Source organism: Eleginops maclovinus, chromosome 11, assembly GCF_036324505.1.
Source record: "Eleginops maclovinus isolate JMC-PN-2008 ecotype Puerto Natales chromosome 11, JC_Emac_rtc_rv5, whole genome shotgun sequence".
NCBI classification, from domain to species: Eukaryota; Metazoa; Chordata; class Actinopteri; order Perciformes; family Eleginopidae; genus Eleginops; species Eleginops maclovinus.
The window spans coordinates 13,427,231-13,445,392 of NC_086359.1; the positions used below are offsets into that span (position 1 = coordinate 13,427,231).

Below are 18,162 nucleotides of genomic sequence, written 5' to 3' on the forward strand. Positions count from 1 at the left end.
ACGCAGGAGTGTGTGCCTCTGAAGTGTGTATGATTTTGTTCCATTAAGTTATGGTCATACAGTCCTCCGCTACTTGTACACTCTTTGCCTTTTTATGAGTTTTGTGTTTTGCTCGTAAATGTAGTTTTTATGCTCGAAGTTATTCATAATAAAGTGAACTGAAGCCCAACTGAATTATTAATTACCTAGGCTATGTTTATTGGGACAAGCCCAGTCCTAAAATATTGCGTCACTTTTACTTCATGAAATGTTGAGGAAAGTCTCAGTTTAACGTTTTAAATGTGTGTTTTTAATATGTCGTTCGTTGTGTCCTTCAGAGTGTGAGTGAACTTCTGAGGGATTGAGGCAGATCAGCTGTGTAGGCGTACAGTCAGTGTTCCTACATTCGCAGTATCCAACAAAGTGGTATAGTTTGCTAAGTTCAACTAAGTGTATTTTCTTGCTTTACTGCCAACAATGTTTACTTTTTAATACTGACACTGATATAATAAGATCCATGGATAATTTGTTATTAATGCATCTTTATATTTTAACTGATAATCTCTTTCAAATGGGAACATGGTCTTTCACAAGCTGTCCTGTTTTTGTTGAGCATGACCAACTGCAAAGAGAAGACAGCGTTCACACAAAAGATCCATTAAGATGGTGCATGAATATTAGATAAATACACTCTATTACACTTTTTTTCTTGTATGACAGTGAGGGATGTCTGCACTTCTGTTTGTGTATATGTGGGTATGTGTGTGTTTCTCAGTACAGAGTCATTTTCTCCATAGCTCTCCCTCATAAGATATTTACATGGACATCTATTATGGATTGTGATCTGATTGAAGCTGAGTGTTCCCATCATGGCCCCTCGGTGAACTCATCACACAAGCACGTTTTTTTAAGATACCAAATTCAGCCTTAATTTAGTCTCCAAAGTAAACCAAAGGTTATGGTGTTTCTCACTCTACGTTAAACCTCTAATGTGTTTTTTTGCATCTTGTTCAGTGTTTTACATATTTTCTCTCTTGGTGATTATGTGCAAACATCTGTAGAATTTGGCAAAGTAACAATCTGGAAAACACTATTGTATCCTTTCTTTTATAGTGAGGAATGTGCAGTCACTCTCTTGTGTGCGTTTTAAGTCAGCACAGACAATGCCCTCAGCGTTTCCACCACAACAAGTCATATCGAGTGTGATGCTTGTGTTGCTTTATTCCCTCCCTCAAATTGAACTGCTAAATCTAAATCCAACTTGGATTCACAGAATACCCACATGTCCAGGCAAGAGGCATATTTCTGGCTTCATGTAAACACATTGGCTGCTCTAACAAGCCCTAAATCCCTAATCCTCCACACATTGGGCCAAATCCACCTCTCTCTCTGTCTATGTTCACCTCACTCTCTTTTTAAATGTCTCTCTTTCATTTTCTTCCTCTCTCTTGCTGTCATATGCGCTTTCTGTCACCACGTCCTCGCAAACATGGAGAAAAAGGCCCACAAACACATGCTTTAACCACTGGGTGGTGGTCCCACGGATGCTTTATTCATTTCACCAGCTGCCCTCAAGTCACCCGCGGTCCCCCACCCCACCTTCTCCCTGGCTCTTTTCTCTCCTTATCTCTCTCTCTCTCTTTCTAGACTTTCTTTGTTTGTCCTTCATCCTTCTTTCTCATCTCTCACACCTCCCTTCTTCCTGTCCGTCACACTATATTCCTACTTTTTCTCCCTCCAAACTCAACCCTTGGTGTCTTTCTCCTCCCAATGCTTTTGTAATGTATTCTCCCACCTCTGACCTGTGTCACTCCTTATACATCACAGCTCTGCCTCATCTCTGTGTCCTCCTCATCCCCCTTCACCCTTGTTTTTTTTTTTTTTCCTTTTGTGATATGGCAAATTTAAAACAGTGTTTTTGTCTTGAGAAGTCAAATTCAGGTTACATTGTCCCATCTGGAACTGAGAACCTCTGACTCAAGTGACATTTGAATGGCGTGGAAGCATTATTGATATTCTGTTTCTCAAGTTAACTGTCTAAATGATTATTTATGCCGCAAATAGTTAACGTTAGCACTCTGTTCATGTATAATTATTATACATTAATTTGCATACAAATAGGTGTTTTGGAGATGTAAACAGACGCTGCAAAGGTGGAAGCACTTGCAGTTTAAGTGTAAAATGAAATGTATCTAATTAAATATAAAGCAAATCCATGTAAAAGGTGCTAACAAGAAAGCACCCATGAGTTTTTACCTTTGCCAAAAAATGCATGCACATTGTAATAGTAAAAGAACCTTTCAGCAGCTTACTGATTCATGTCTCTCTTCCTTTCCTGCCTCTTTATGGCTGTTGTATCAATCAATGTTAAAAAAAAAATAAGCACATGGTTGTATATATAAATATATATATATATATATTTATTTTTGACTCCAGTCAGGTAATCATGCACAAAATCACTGAAATACCACAAGACAATGTTAAATAAAAAACCTCTGTATCTGCAAAACTCAATTTGATCTAAACCTGTTCCCTGTACACGTACAATGCAACAAAGTAATAAAGCCTACATTAGCAACAGTCATAGACTATACTATCACATCATTTAAGTTTGGGAGGGAAAAAAATAACTGAACCCAATCTGATTCAAGCACCAGGGAATTAAGTTATTGGTCCAATTCTAAGAACTTCAAGAGGCCACTTAACATTTCTCTCTTTCACCTCCATTTGCTTCTTTTTAGTCACTATTTCTGCTTCAGGCCAGTCATTTCGTCCCTGTCCTCCCACCTCCCTGCTCCCTCCCTTTGTCGGCTCTCTCTTTCTTCCTCATGTCCTGCTGTCTCCCCTCACTTCAGGGGCAGTGAGAGTCAGCTGTCAGTGCCACAGCGTCGCCTGAGCTCTGAGCAGACCCGACAGCAGCACTGATCAGATCACTCACTGAACCTCTCTCTACGGGCACTACTCGCACACAGCTATTTTAAATGGCGGTTACACTGTTTTGTTTTTTCATTAGCCTTATTTTCTCTCTGCTATGCTTTTTGTTTATTCATGTGTGTGTTGGCCTGACTCTAACTTGGCTTTTTTAAATTAATTTAATGCAAAAACTAAAACATATATATCCAACTCATTTTCTCCATGGTGCCTCATGGGTACCTTGGGGCAAATCATCATTTAAACATTAGACCTGTCAGCGGTACAAGAGGGGAAAGTGTTAATGTATTATTCAGTACTTCTAATTCGGGTCTGTTCTTTTTCTGGCTCTGTCTATACCTGTCTGGATCAGCATTGTCTTTGTCTGTTGACTGCTGAGCCTACTGCTGGTCCTAAATAGGACTATGCACTTGGAAATCATCAGGTGTGTAGTGAAGTAGATGGATGTTCAATGTTATTCTCTGGGGCCCACATGCGACCATTTGAGTTGGTGCCAGCAAATATAACCCACCAAAAATATGTTTTTTTTTTACAAATCAAGTCATTGCTAACATTTAAAAAATGAATCATCCTCCTTAGTTCTCGTTTTATTTTGTTATTGTCGCATATAATGGTTATTTGCACAAGAAATAAATACATTATTGTATATATTTCTTAATATTTACTTTGATTTAGAACCTGAATCTTTGTCAAATAGTTCTACCCTAACACACTGCAAAGACTACAACCAACTGCAAACGCTTCCATGTTAGAGGAAATAACTCTCCCAATATAGATTTGTGTGTTGATGTGTTTTTATTATACGTGAAACAAAGGAACTTATGTGGACTGCTTTCTCACCACTCTCGCTTACCACTTAGCTTCATTCTAAGTTGCAGTGTGCTTGTAAACGCCATTCTTATTGTTCAGCCGTGTACTTGTTCAAGTAGTGGCCCTTGAGATATGGTGATGCTAAGGCCCTATCAAATAATTGTCATGCCTATCATGCCTTCCTGTCTGTTATCAAAAAATCAACTTTTGTATGATTGTTCACTCATTTATCCAGGTTTTCCTTTTGTACTGCATACAAATTAGCTTATTTTGGCTGACTTCACAAACAGTATTGGAATTGCCAACTTCAAGGGACCAGTATTGAATGGATTTTATATATAAATAGCCTTTTGACATATTTTTCAGTAAATATGTATTTTTAATATTTTGCTCTGACTATGCCAGTCTGTCAACACTCTTTGTTCCATAAAGTTGATGAGTTGTTTATAGCGAGCACCATTAGCAGAAGCCAGTGGCCTCTCCCTGCCCTCAGTGTTCAAAGCCTTGACAAACTCTGCCTTTTAAACTAAAAGCTCTGTAGCATATTTTAGTCCAGCTTTTAGCTTTTAGTTTTTCAGAGCTGTGGGTCACAGTGTATTTTTTTTACTTCATTTTATAGAGTAAGTCAATAAAGATAAAGGGCTTTTTTTTTTAACTTGAATACTCTTGCTGTCTCATCCTATGATTCTTTAATCAAGTTTCTCTATCTGTGTCTCTCCTTTGTCCCATCTATTTCCTTTTCTTGTCACTGTAAGTAGCCTGTGAACCACTAGTTTCAGCATGACCACGTTTTTTTTTCTTGTTTTTCTTAGGAGAATCCCCACAGTGAGCTCTTTGACAACCTAACTGAATAAAATTAAAAAAATCGAGCATCATACCAAATATTTTTTTGCCTCTTTGCAAGGGCAATGAAATGTTACTTTCCATTTCTTTTTTTCTATAATTACTCATTGTTGTTTCTGTCTTGCAACATCTTCCCCTCAGTTTTACAGAGACAAATACATCGCTGCTTAATTGGATGAGTCTGATTAACACTCCTTGTGGTGTTAGGTCTGACATTCGCTCATTTAATTGGATTTTTCTCTCTCTTGTGCATATGCCATTTGAAAACACATAAGGAGTTTTAGATTCGGAACGATCTGTGAACTATACTAAGTTTTTACTAATGTGATATCACCACACTCTTTACCATTTATGTGTTTCAGCTTGGTATAATGGGAAAATCAAAGGTTACAACGTTGTTGTTAAGATAGATTTATATAATGCTATCCAAGCTGTTTCCACTTAAGACTACGTGAGTCTTAATAGTGTGAAACTGCAGGCAATTGAATGTCCTGCGCCAAGGAAATCTGTAAACATATTTGTAACAATACACTTGAAAGCTAAGTGCGAACAAGCACTGTTTATATACTGCCAGGTATATTAATACTGCAGTCCAATACCATTAGCATCACAATAATGTTTCCTCTGTAAGTGTGTATTAACTCTCAGCTGCTCATTCACTGTAGGTGTTTGCATGTACATTCCTTCAATTGGAAACTTGCTCTGTTTTGTGTTTAAACATTGTATATCTCGCACCCTCACGAAACACAAATGATCTGACGGATTTTGTCTGATTGTTATGCAAACATATCTGCTGAATAACGAACAAATATGTTAAAAGCTGACAGTAGTTTGAAATGTATTCAATTTATATTAATGCAAACACAGAGGTATCCAAAAAATCAATAGACACTGTGCTGCATCTATATCTAGATACATGTTATCTTCCCATCCATCAACAGTCTGTGTAAGTGCAAAGCTCGAGATGAGGTGAAGTGAAAAGCTCCATTCACACAGTGCTAATATAACCTGGTGGACGCCCAGTGATTTGTAATAATAGCATAGATCTTGTGGGATTTGAATCTTGTGTAATCTTCCATGTCTGCCAAGGCACAGGTCCCCTTGATAATACTGTCTTATGCAAATGGGGGTCTCAAACATGATGTATTTCCCAGCCAGTTTGTTAATCTTTTGTATCTTGTAGAATTATTGTTTCCTGCCTCAAAAGCTTTTGGAAACACCCTCAGTGCCAGCCCATCTTCCTTGGGATATAAATCTGTCTGAGACCAACGATCATGCCTAATTCAGAAAGTGTGTTATAATGTGTTCGACTTCAATGACTGTGTCTGACCAAAAGTTGTTTTAAGATTTATACACAAGTTCCTATCACCTATCGTCCTATGTGTACATTTTGGTTTTTCATAAACCCTTTCTTTCGTAATTGCCATTGGCGGACTGTGGAAGTGAAGTCACTGTAAGAAGGCAGCCTGTCTCCCACACTCTAGGTTAAGTGTTAACTGCATTTGACATACAGCAGCCCATTTAATGTCCATATCATCCATCATCACTCAGACTATCTTTACAGCCTGAGAAATAAGAGTCTATGCTGAGAAATCGTCGTTACTCAAACGTGAAACTCTATTTATTTTATTAAAGCATACAGCACATGAGCTATGAATCAACAATTACTATGATAAGACTAAAATCAGTAATGAATCTACCTTAGTAAACTATTGTCTGTATTTCCGGAGCCAGAGCTATCTTATTCCTCTCTGCTATAGAACTCTAATCTTGTACCAAAGCTATTCAAAACTAATCAATAACATGTTCTATTTTCTAAAGCTAATTAACATACACTGTCAAAGTGAAAATGAAAATGGCCTCTTCAAAAATATACTTTGCACTCCAATTTAGTAACATTTGCTCAACAAGTCTACCCAGCAGTTTGATGTTAAATCTGAACCTACTTTATTTTAAAACATGTATATAAATATTTGACCTGTTTTTCCTCTTTTTCTAGCAGGAACTGATTTGTTTGCTATGAGAAAATAAATGGAATACAACCATATCCATAAGACAAAGTGCAGTATTATAAGGGTAAAATTCAAAATTAAACCATAGGTTGATTATAAATCTAATCAGTACATCTTTAAGGCACAACAGAATCATAAATGGCCCTACCAGTACCTAGACATACTTTCTTAACACAGAATTAAAATCAGATACATTTCCTTTATCTCATGCGTTCGTGCTCTTTGAAAATAATCCTGTTGTGAACAGTAATACGATGTCCCTCACACACAAAGGATTAATGCACACCCCTACCTCTGTGTGAATAGAGCAAGCAGCCATAGCCCACCCGGCAGAGGAAGCAAATTACACGCTGTGTGAGGGACGCCGTAGCCTCTTGATCTTCCATCTCACCTTTGTGCCTCACCTCTGCGGCCCCCTGCCCTGCGGGGGCTATTAGTCATTCTGGCTGTGGGAGCAGGGCCATTGGGGGCGCTTGGTCTGTGTTCTCCCAGAGCCCTGCAGGAAGGGAATTGCAGGTGTGGTGTCAGCAGAAATACAGTATGTGCTGTAGGGAGATGTATAAATAGAGAGACAAATAGCAAGATGAGGCTGAAGATGGATTGAAGGGATTAAGATGTTGATAATAACCGTGGAGTGTAGCGAGAGCTTACCATGGGAAGGTTTCACAGCTGAGGAGAAACTGTAATTTTAATAAATAAAATCAGTGGTAAATTCTACTATGTATTCCGGTCTTTTCCACACATGTATGTGCACATGTGCAGACACAAACTGGGATGGAAATGTGATTGAGTCTTTGAAGATCACATTTCTCAAAAGACGTGTGTGTAGGAAACAGGAGGGATGTGTGTTCTTTTCAAACACTTTTCATTTGTATAGTATACACTCTGGAGAAGGAATTTGTCTTCCTTCTATATTCCGTACCCTCACATGCCAGCACATACCTTCTCAAGAAAATACTTTGGAGAGCTTATTTCATCCTTGGCCGTGCTAGCATTAATGTGAAAATATGAGTGTGGCAGCTGAAGAGGACTGATGCTTACTAAGCCTTATATTGCTGTAGCTTTAGTTGCTGCTGTGGCGGTAACATTGCCGTAAATTAACAGACTGTGTGAACCAGCCTCTTCCATTCTGAGAGATCAATCACAGGTAGCTATGTGTTGTCTTTTCAAGTGTCTTTTCTGTACATAAACACTTAGACACCCTTTTGCACACTTCTTTACAAAGTTAGATAAGAAACCGCAGAGGGTACTCTAAATAGTCGATCCCTTTGGCGCTAGAGCAGATGGTATGCTATTTGCACTTCGTTTAAACTGTCAATTGTTTTCATCAAAAAAGCATGAGACTCAGGTTGGTATGCACAAAGAGCATGGATTAATGCTGATTAAATGTTTGGAAATAAATGCAAAACATCTTAGCATGACGCCTTTTTATTAGTCTTTTAGTTAAAAGACGGACACATTGTCAGTGGGAGGAAGTGTTTCTTTCACAGTTTGAATTCAGTGAAGATATTTCTACCTAAAAGTGTTTAACATACAGTATTATCCAATCTGTCAATGGTAGTCATAACACTTCCATCCACCTGGGAAAAAAACTGCCATTCCTGTGCAGCCTCCAATGCCAGAATCAAACTAATTTAACCCAAACAGTGATCATTTCTAGCCTTTGTATATTTAATTATTTGGGGAAGCCCAGAGGCTGAATCAAAGGTTCATCTCACAAAAGGAAGTCCTGCCACCCTCCCACATTGATTCCAGTCCACTGGGGAGGGCGGCCCACAGAGAGGGAAACCGATGCCTATCAAACTATCGCCAAGGTGACCACGTGACTGACGGCTGCCCACTGTGAGTTCAGGCTCACTCTGGTCTCACTGTGGTTTCCCATTATTTTTCCCATCATTTTGTTGGCCTCTACGTGCCCCTGGATTTTACTTTGCCTTTATTTTTCTACTCGCATTATCATACCCTGTTGGCAATGCAAGTTGCTCAGAGAAAACATGTTGCTTCTTCTTCATTCCAAGAGGAAAACATTGAAATGAGAATGGTCTCATAATTTGGGTTTGGGATTAACTATGTAACAGGGTTATGTAATTCAATTACAAAAATGTAATTTTAATCCGTTACAGTTCCTAAGAATAAATGTGTAATTTAATTACAGTTACTTATCAAAATATTGGTGACAAAGGGGTTACAGGGGTGTAGTGCCATTTAAGTACCGGGGCACACCTATGACTCGTGCATGCATGGTCATGACCAAACCGTTTGAGAGCCACTGAGATTTAACTTAAAGTGAACTGTCTAAACACTCAGAGAGTCCTGTACCTCACCTGCGCTGAGGTTATCAGAGCCTCTCAGTCTGACAGGAGAGGACTCTCCCTCCACCTTGTTGTAGAAACAGCTCCTTATATATGATAGGGCAGCTAGCACCCAGATGCTAACAACAACAATCCCTGGTAAAAGTGCGCTCTCTAGCTCGTGCGCTCAAACAAAATGCTCTAGCCAAACACACACGGAGACGAGCTTGAATGACATAGAGAGACCCAGAAGTTTTCGTACTTCTTGTGTTTGGGGTTGCACCGCCGATATAAAGCAAAAGCTGTAGGGTTTTATCGATTTCCTTCAGAAAAAGAAAAAAAAAAACTACATTTATCCAGCGGAACCTGTGGGTGAGGAGGTTAAAGCGAGTTGACGTCGTCAAAAGTGCTACAGAGACGATAGCAAGACTGCCTGGCGGAGTAGGAGTAGCAAAGGTGAGGGCGTGCACCTCCTTGGATTTATAACTTGGCGTGCGCGGCACAGCTCCATACAAGCATGGATGAGCAGGAAGCACGACTGTGTGAGCATGTTCGTCTGTAGTATGACCCTTTAATGCGGGAGCATAAGGATTCCCAGATGGCCATGAACTCATGGAAAGAGATTTCAGGGACTTTGGCGAACGATGAAGCTTTTTGTAAAAAGCTGTGGAAGAACCTCCGCGATTAACTTGTCTCAAAGTGAACCAAGTCTAATGATCTAACATTTGTAATTAACGTGTGAGCTTTACTCTGTTTTCAAGTTTTTCTTCAAAAAAATTAGTCTGTCTACATTGTCAGTAGTGAGCAGTGAAGTAAACAGCAGGGATAAGCTGTTGAAATGCTGTTCTCTTTTGCCGGGCTCCTGTGATTGGCAAATCTGGGTGATGCCTTCTGATATGATTTACCGCATACCGCTGTCGAACAACGTCCTCATCCGATCCACCTTCCTCGTTCGATCCACCACTCGCACTCCATCGTTATTGTAGTCCACAGGGAACCCGAAATGTTCCCACACAGCTGATTTCAAAGAAGCAGGTGGGTCTTCTAGCTCCTGTGTGTTATCTGAACTCGCCATACTAACTTTTCTTCTTCTTGTTTGTTTTGTTGTGCTTTCTTCTTGTTCTTCATTTGTTGTTTAGGTCGGCTGTGACGGTTTTGGACGAATACCGTTACACCCCTAGTAACTAGTTATCTGTAACCTATTACATTTAAAAAGTAACCTTCCTAACACTGCTCATAATTCAGTTACTAGGTTTTAAACATTCATCCACACAATATGTGCTGAGTGAGGAAGTTTAAAACCTGGTTCTGGGTATTAAACTGATTCCAGATAAAGCAACGTACAAAAGTGTGTTGTCAGGTTTTATTACATGGGCCTGTCCTGGCTTGTGACCATGCTCCTTGACAAGCATTGACAAAAATGTATTTTAAGCTATCCCCAACTGTGTGGTATGTAACAGATAATGATGGAGCCCAAGGTAGCAGTAAGAGCAGCCGCCGTTCGGCTCTCTCCAGTCCCTATATCAAGAGAGTGGAGCCTCTGTGGCGCGGCTGTAGAATGGCCTGTATTGATCTTCTGATCCCCGTCTATCAGCTGAAGCAGGAAGATGAGCCCGGTGACATTTTGTCTGAGGCACACTCCAATCATCCCCTCTCTGCAGGGGCCCGGTTGGCCTTTCTCTCTGCCCCGCTCCATTACCGCATCTCAGAGAAATCATTTTTTTCTGAATTTTCTGTTACTGACCTTGCTGTTCACTCATTTTGGTTTGTTTTTTTACTTTGCTTCCTCTAGTTTTTTGTTTGATTAATTAGTCCTTAGTTTGCAATTTTCATCCATTTATGTTTATTATCTTTAAACATTAGACTAATGATATACAGTAGAGTGCATAAAGATGCAGAAAACCAAAATAAACATAAAATAAAAATAATAAAACTTCAAAATAAGGATCGCAAACTATTGGATGAAGAAGACATACTAAAAAAATGATAACAATAAATATACTAAATGAAAAGACAGGAAATCAATTTTGTAATGTGTATGATTATGTCTATGTTCGTGAATTAGATTTTTGAAATTGCAATAACTAATAAAAGTAATAGTAAAACACATCACTGTGAGTGAAAAAATATAAAAGTTATGCTTGGTTTATAAAAACTCTAACATTGTTAATTTTAACCTAAGATGCCATACACATACAGATAACAAACGTTTTTCTCAGTACATTGCATTTCTTAAACATGTTTTATACTGTAAGCTTTTATTCTGTTGAAATTTTGAACACTGAAATTAAGAAATTAACAAGATTCTGGCCGAAAGGCCTTGGGTATAACATCAATGCAAAGCTAATTCCATCTTTTACTCTCCCTATTACTGTACGAGTAACCACATTAGATGTGTCCCAGCACACAGTAAAACCTCATAAACAGCAGTCCAGTTCATCACTTCGAATGATAACTTCTTCCATTTGCATTCTTCACGATCAATAATTGGGAAGGGAGGGAGAACGCAGGGGAAACATCAAGACACGGGAGGAAAACAGAGTCAGCATCTGTTAATAAAGGACGTGACAAGTACTCTAAATCAGCTGTGAAACTGCCTTCACTCTTACCGTCAGCCATGCCTCCTTAGAAATCAGTGACAGCTTCTTTGCTCTCGATGTTTGTTTGTCACATTACGGTCACAATGTCAGCCTCCAATATTGATTGTAGCGTCTTTAGTGTGTGGTGTGTGTCTGTTCGCTAAAGTTGGGTATGGGGACTGAGTATGTCTGAGCCTAGATGCCATTAACAGTATATCTTTTTTTTCCACATACGAGTAAGACCATTCCACGTGTTAGCTGACTGAAATGGCTTCAGTGTCAGTCCCTTCAATCAAATGTAGTGAACACCAAGGTACTGGCTAACTTGCCATTAAGAGAGAGGTGATGGTGGTAATGGGCAATTTGCAGGAGTTAATGGAGAAATATGGCTCTGGTACAAAGTTTGTATTAAATGTAATTATCTTCCAGAGTTACTTCAGTCAGTCCACCACTTTGTTCGAGTCTGAAATAATGTGGTTAACATTTCAGTTTTGAGGGAATCATGCGTCACATTTTTGGGGTGAAGTTTCCCAATCCACATCATTTAATTTTCACAGATTTACTGGAATCAGACTGATAACATCACCTGAACTGAAACATAGATTATGACATCTCTCGATATTATTTAATTCAAACTCTGTTTTAGTACAGTAACAACAACCTGTACTATTTCCTAATCATGACTTTAGGTTTCGGTTATCTTTACTTTTGTAACCTGTTCAATGCACAAATGAGGGAATTGACCATCCTTAAACATTACAAACTAAAACTTAATCAAATCTTAAATGATCCACCCAAATGATGCTCTGGAAAACCTAATGGGGACACCTTGTTAATTATTAATTAAAACAAGGATGGCACATGATTTACTAAACTTAAATGAACTCTGCAGTGAATTCTATCTCTGCTCATCTGTATTCCTGTATTTGTTTGCCCAGGAAAATATCATCATTTTTGGTAGAATGCAGCAAAACGGACAGTTTGTCCTTATCTGTGTGTATGGGGCACCATATCTCACCTAGCACCGAGGGCTGCTGTTGTCCATTGATATTCCAGCTCAGCGTGCATGTCAGAAGTGCTTTGTCTGACCGCGCGGCACAGGGGAGACAGTGTTTGACTGCGCGTCTCTGAATTTAATTATCTACAGCTGCTTTAGAGCAAAAAGAATGATCTCTAGGATCAGCAGATGTGACAGAGCTTTTCTTAGGCTGCAGAATACATACACATGAACACAAGTTCTCATTTCACACTCGCACTATGCCTACAGCTACACTCAAACAAGTGAAATCAAATGAGGACACTTTTGGAGCTGGATTACATCTAACAATAGCTTTGTGCTGGCAAAAAATGTCCACACTCCGCTTCTGTAAATGTCACACAGCCATATCCTGAAGGGTTTGAGACAGCATAGTCTGTGTTTCCATGGATCAGGGCGGTTTATAACATTGTGGTGCTGCAGGCAGCGGGTCCCACATCAGCAGGGCAAATGTTCTTAGTCTAATTAGCAAGAAGCTCGGCAGCGTCCCTCTGTCTCTGAGGAGGACGTATCAAAAACAACAAACTCCCTCCCAGTGGAACTGGATTCAATACAAAATAAATAGACGTTGTTGTGATAGTCTTTAAATGTTAAAGGGATTTAAAGAGCTTTCAAGTCTGTCCTCAGGTATAAATATATCGAGGCATATTTTAGTTGCTAAATAGAGCAAGGGTTTAAACATAAATGCTTTGCTTCCAGAGTGAAATGACATATATCAACTTGCTTTTTCTCTCTGTCTGTGTGTGTGCTCTGTTCCTTAAGCGAGCGTGCTGTACAGTGCATATGTGATTGAGTGCATACAGATTGCATGCCTCACTCTGGATGTGGACTCTGGAGTGATGTTCAAGACTAACAAGATTTTGGCGTGTCATGCTGTGAGTGCAGTTATGCTCTCATCCACTTAGGCTTGCATAAAAGAAAACGTATCTTTGTCTTTTTTAAAGTCAGAAAGATAAGCCAAAAGGTTTTTTTACACTTTTAGACAAACCCCTAATTTTCTAATGCAATCATCAACAAAGTTCCTTTGCTAAACACGTCCTCGAAATCTGTTATTATAGTGGACAATGCCGGGTCTCAATTTCCCTCTCAGCCTGGTGCTTGTCTCAAAAGCCCAGCTGAGACAAGCACCAGGCGGGTATTGACAAAAAGAGACGGAGAGTATAAAAACATGCATCCCTAAATAATAAGAAAAAAAGACCACAGATCCAGTGAAGAATAAAAGAGTTTGGACAAGACTGACAGAATGGGAGGCTTGACACCGGATGGTCAGCCTGGCATTGTCTTGGCACCGCAGAGCGTCTAAACTTGTAAGTGCCATTTATAAGCACTTTGCCTGCAGCTTAGACAGGGAGGATTATCAAATGGCACTTTTAGCCTCTTAAACAACCCACAATTGGAGCCAACACAGTCCAAGAGAACCTGAAACAATGGAGTAACAGCGAGGATGAACGGCAGCTCTCGGACTAGCCAAATGTCAGACAGCTTGTGTATTGTAGATGGAGTTTTTAAGCGCTATTGTTTCTATTGTTGGCTGTTCATGTACTCTTTTCTCCGAGCAACATGGGCAAAGGGGTTTGATGGAGTACAACGAGAGGAAGGGAGGGGGCAAACAACAGAACGAAGAAGGAAAGAAGTAAAGCCATGGGTAATGGCTGCTGGATGGTTGTTGCTAAGCGTTTAATCTCCCACGCTCAGAGAATACAAACGATCTTGTAATCGTCCCTGACCTTGACATGAACAACAAGGTCGCAAGGGAGCCGGGCTATTTTGCATTTCCCACAGATGCTTTGCAGAGACACGCTGAACAATTAGTAAACTGGATAAAAATTAATTGAGTCTGTCTTACTCAACTCCATCTCCGTCCCCTACATGCTCCCCCCGGGGTAGTTAACTCACCCCCCCCCCAAACCAGGAGCTTCCTAATACTTAATTGTGATCAAGAAATCAATGCGATCCAGGCCAACTTAAACAAAAACACACATGCAATCCTTTGCCTGTATTTCTTTGTCTAACTTTGCAAATCCAGATTAAGTAAAATGTTGTTAACATGAATTCCATGAGATGAATAGAAAGTTTGATTACAATTATTGTATTTTTATTTATATACTGTCTGTAAACGAAAATTCAATGCAACAATCAAGTTACTGGAGTTTCTAATGGAATCATGTCAGCCATCTCATTATTTGGTATGATATGAAACAAAATAAAGAAGCTAATGTAAGCAAAAATGGCTTAATTGTTGGTTTTAGACAGGCAATTAAAATATTGAAAGTCATCTCAATTTATCTGATAAAACTTTATGATGACAGACTTATTTACAATGAAAAATTTGTTTCAATAGTGTCTGTTATCAGTTTTGACAATGTGTCTTTTTTTTGCAAGGGCAGGCATTGACTGAGCAGCAGCATGTATAATTGCCTGTAGGTTCCATGGAGTAGGACCATGTTACTATATTTTGTGTAGTTTTTGTGCATTTGTGTGTGTGCGTGACTGTGTGACTCGGCCCTTGAATCGCTTCTATATATTAAGGTTATTTTGTCCTCAGAAAACAGCGCATTATCTCCATTATAAAATATGCTGAGAGTTGAGATATGTTTATACTGCCGGCAAATTCAATTTATGTTTTCAGCAGTTTGATTATACGAGTACGAACTCTCTTAAGGCCAGTATGGTTTTATTCCACAGATGGATAATAATATACAGTATCTGACCCCTTCTAAGCATTGTAAGCTATTAAACCACAAAAAGCATCAACACAATGGCCAGCAAGCCACTTTTCAATGTGTATTTGTTTTCTTGCAACAGCCTTCAGCGTCCCATTACTGAAATGCAATGTTACAAGCTGCCACTTACTTTGCCAACTTACCTACCTCAACTTTTTTCATTCGGTGTGGTCTCTCACAGAGCTGCATAAAACAGTTGTCTCCTTTATGTTTCTTTTCCTGCTTTCCATGGCAAATAGCAACGCTTGTTAACATCAAAGGTAAAAAACGAGACAGACATAGTGCTTGAAATTTAGCAACGGAAAACAGTGCTAGAAACTGAACTCGGTCAATTACGGGTGAAACTTTGCTTTTGCACCAATACTCCAACATTTTTCATTTGATCTGAGAGCAGGACATATTGAAGGGTAGACACCCAGCCACAAGCCTGTAATGGCTGCAGTTCTTAAAAAAACTGAGCATTGGGGTTAAGAAGGGTGAGAGCTTTTTTTAACATGAAAAAATAATCGAAAAAGGAAGTGTTAAATGAAACCTTCCAATTGACTCAAATACTCATTAACAATGAATTTGCAATTGTAAATGTATTTATTCTTCGATCAAATAAAATCTGTCGCTCCTCAGCCCACTTTTCAACACTACATGTGTGTCTGAGTAGGAGTTGTTCATGTTTGATAATATTGGTTTAGCCTTCTCACTCTCATACTTATAATGTGCAAACTCTAGGAAGGTTTTCATATTTCTAATTTATTACCATCGACATTTGCCAGATGGTTTTGTGAGGCACCAGATGCCCTGCTAGTACCTGGTTGAGCATGTAGTTTTAACTGTGATAACCCCAAGGCACGGGGGCCGTAAATCCAACCGTCAGATCACAACAAGACAGGGGGAGGTCTTGGTCAGGAAAAATCTATTTGAGGGGGCAGCGTCTGTCTGGATCAGCAGCTTTTTGGCTTTAAGTGCAAATAGATTAAATCAAGGGGAAGAAGCAAGGTGAGGCAGTGAGCGGTGGTGATGGAGATGCTGGCGTGTGCATTTGTGAGTTGGCACACAGTAGTAGTTTGTATTTGTGTGTGGGTGTGTGTGGGTGTGTGTGTGTGTGTGTGTTTCTAAAATACGTGATAGTGCACCTCTAATTTATGCATAACTTTGTGTGTTCGTGTACTGATATTCACATGTTTTTGCGAATGAGAGCTGTGAGGTGTTGATAAGCACACCTGGCTGTTTGATTTGTCAGGTGCAAGTGTTCTCCTTGTTACCATCTTACTTTAACTGCGATCAGGAAATGTTGTTACTGTGTCTTGTTGCTTTCTTGTAATTGATATGTTACTTTTGTTATATTGTACTGTGCATAACTAATGCAGTATGTGTTTAAAACAGCCTTTTTCCATTTTCCTGAAACCAGAATATATTTCTGAAATTAGATTTTTAGTACTTCTACTTAATTATATGATCTTCCTCACTGGTTCATATGTTTGCTGGTTGATGGGATAACAAAGTAGGGTATTATTATTGATATTCATTTAATAATTATTTAGCAGTGGACCATTTTCTTGTCTGTTTTAATGCTATTGTTGTTTTACAGACCCCTAACAGTGTGTGTCACATTGTGCAATGCTGGCTGAACTCTGCCTTGTGGTTATTTTATTTAATTCAAACAAGTAAAACATTGTTGATGTAGAAAGTTTCTTTCTCTCTCTTTAATATGTTATGGACTTGCTTATTTACTCTTGCTCTGTTCTCTTTTCTCTCTCGCTCTTCCAGCCCTCTCTGACCCAGACGGAGGTCCCTGTCGCAGGACTTACTGTGGACGGGGTCGACAGTGTGTGCTGATGGCAGACACCGGCCGTGCTGAGTGTGTTTGCCAAGAAAAGTGCCGGCCCTCCTTCGTGCCGGTGTGTGGTTCAGACGGCAGGTTCTACGAGAACCACTGCGAGGTTTACCGCACCGCCTGTCTGGAGAGGAGGCGGATCTACGTGGTGCACAGCAAGGACTGCTTCTTCAAAGGTAGCGCTTCACTGTCACACTGATACTGTATACTCATACTGCAAGGGGCCACTGCAACACACTGTAAAAAGTTATGTGAAGAGAATACCAACAGCATGTTAAAAATCCTGTTATATGTTGCATAATGTCACTATTTAAACTAAGCTATTTAATAGCTGTTAAAATGAATATAAATTCTGAATCTGAATTTTGTTTGTCATCTACCTTTTTTACTTTTTATGATGTACCTCCCTTAGGAATAGGCAGAGAATACCAACATACTTAAAGTAGATTTGTCTGCAGTGCAACGTCTCCTCTAACACAGAAACACAGCGATGCTGCTAGGGGGCTGTTGTCTTTAATGTCTGACTACAGCACTGAGTTAGGTACAGGTTAACACTTTTAATGCTGTGTTTGAGGGAAAATTGCCCTCAAATGATGTTCTGATACCTGGGAGGCATACATTTGAAGGCTGCAGTGGGGCTTTGACTTTAGTTTGATGTTGAAACAGAAATAGACTTGTACAGACAAACAAAGCAATTGTTTTGTTGCATGTTACCATCTGTCAAGCTCTTGTCACAATCATCAATCACTGTGGAAATCAGGCTGTGACTGTCAGCCATCTACTCAACCAAGATGAGAGACTGCAATCATTTGTAGTTTGGCGCTGAAGTCTGTAGCTCAGGGTCAGGTCTGTCTGGGAAACTATAGCTAAGCACTTACAATGGCACTCATACTGGTAGCATTTTTTATCATTCACTCTCATTTCAATTTAAGTCAGCACTCTTAATTGGATCTGATCACAACCACTGGCATCCAACGCATATTTACGTGGCTCCCTTAAAGTGAATTTAATAAATCAATCATTGTTATTGTAGACATTAAAAGGTGGGTTTTGGTTGTGAAGGCAAACAATGAATTAACCTACAGATGTTACTGCAAATATGCCAATACATTTCACTTCCTGTGTCATAA

General features: G+C 39.4%; 1 protein-coding gene across 2 annotated transcripts in view; it reads left to right on the forward strand.

Annotated features, from left to right (window-relative positions):
* fstl4 (follistatin-like 4) overlaps positions 1 to 18,162 on the forward strand; it is a 310,914-nt gene that overhangs the window by 186,576 nt on the left and 106,176 nt on the right. For both annotated transcript variants that reach the window (XM_063894297.1, XM_063894296.1), the window contains one exon: positions 16,966 to 17,208. In XM_063894297.1, the coding sequence (XP_063750367.1) occupies positions 16,966 to 17,208 (243 nt within the window). The remainder of the gene's footprint in view (positions 1 to 16,965; positions 17,209 to 18,162) is intronic.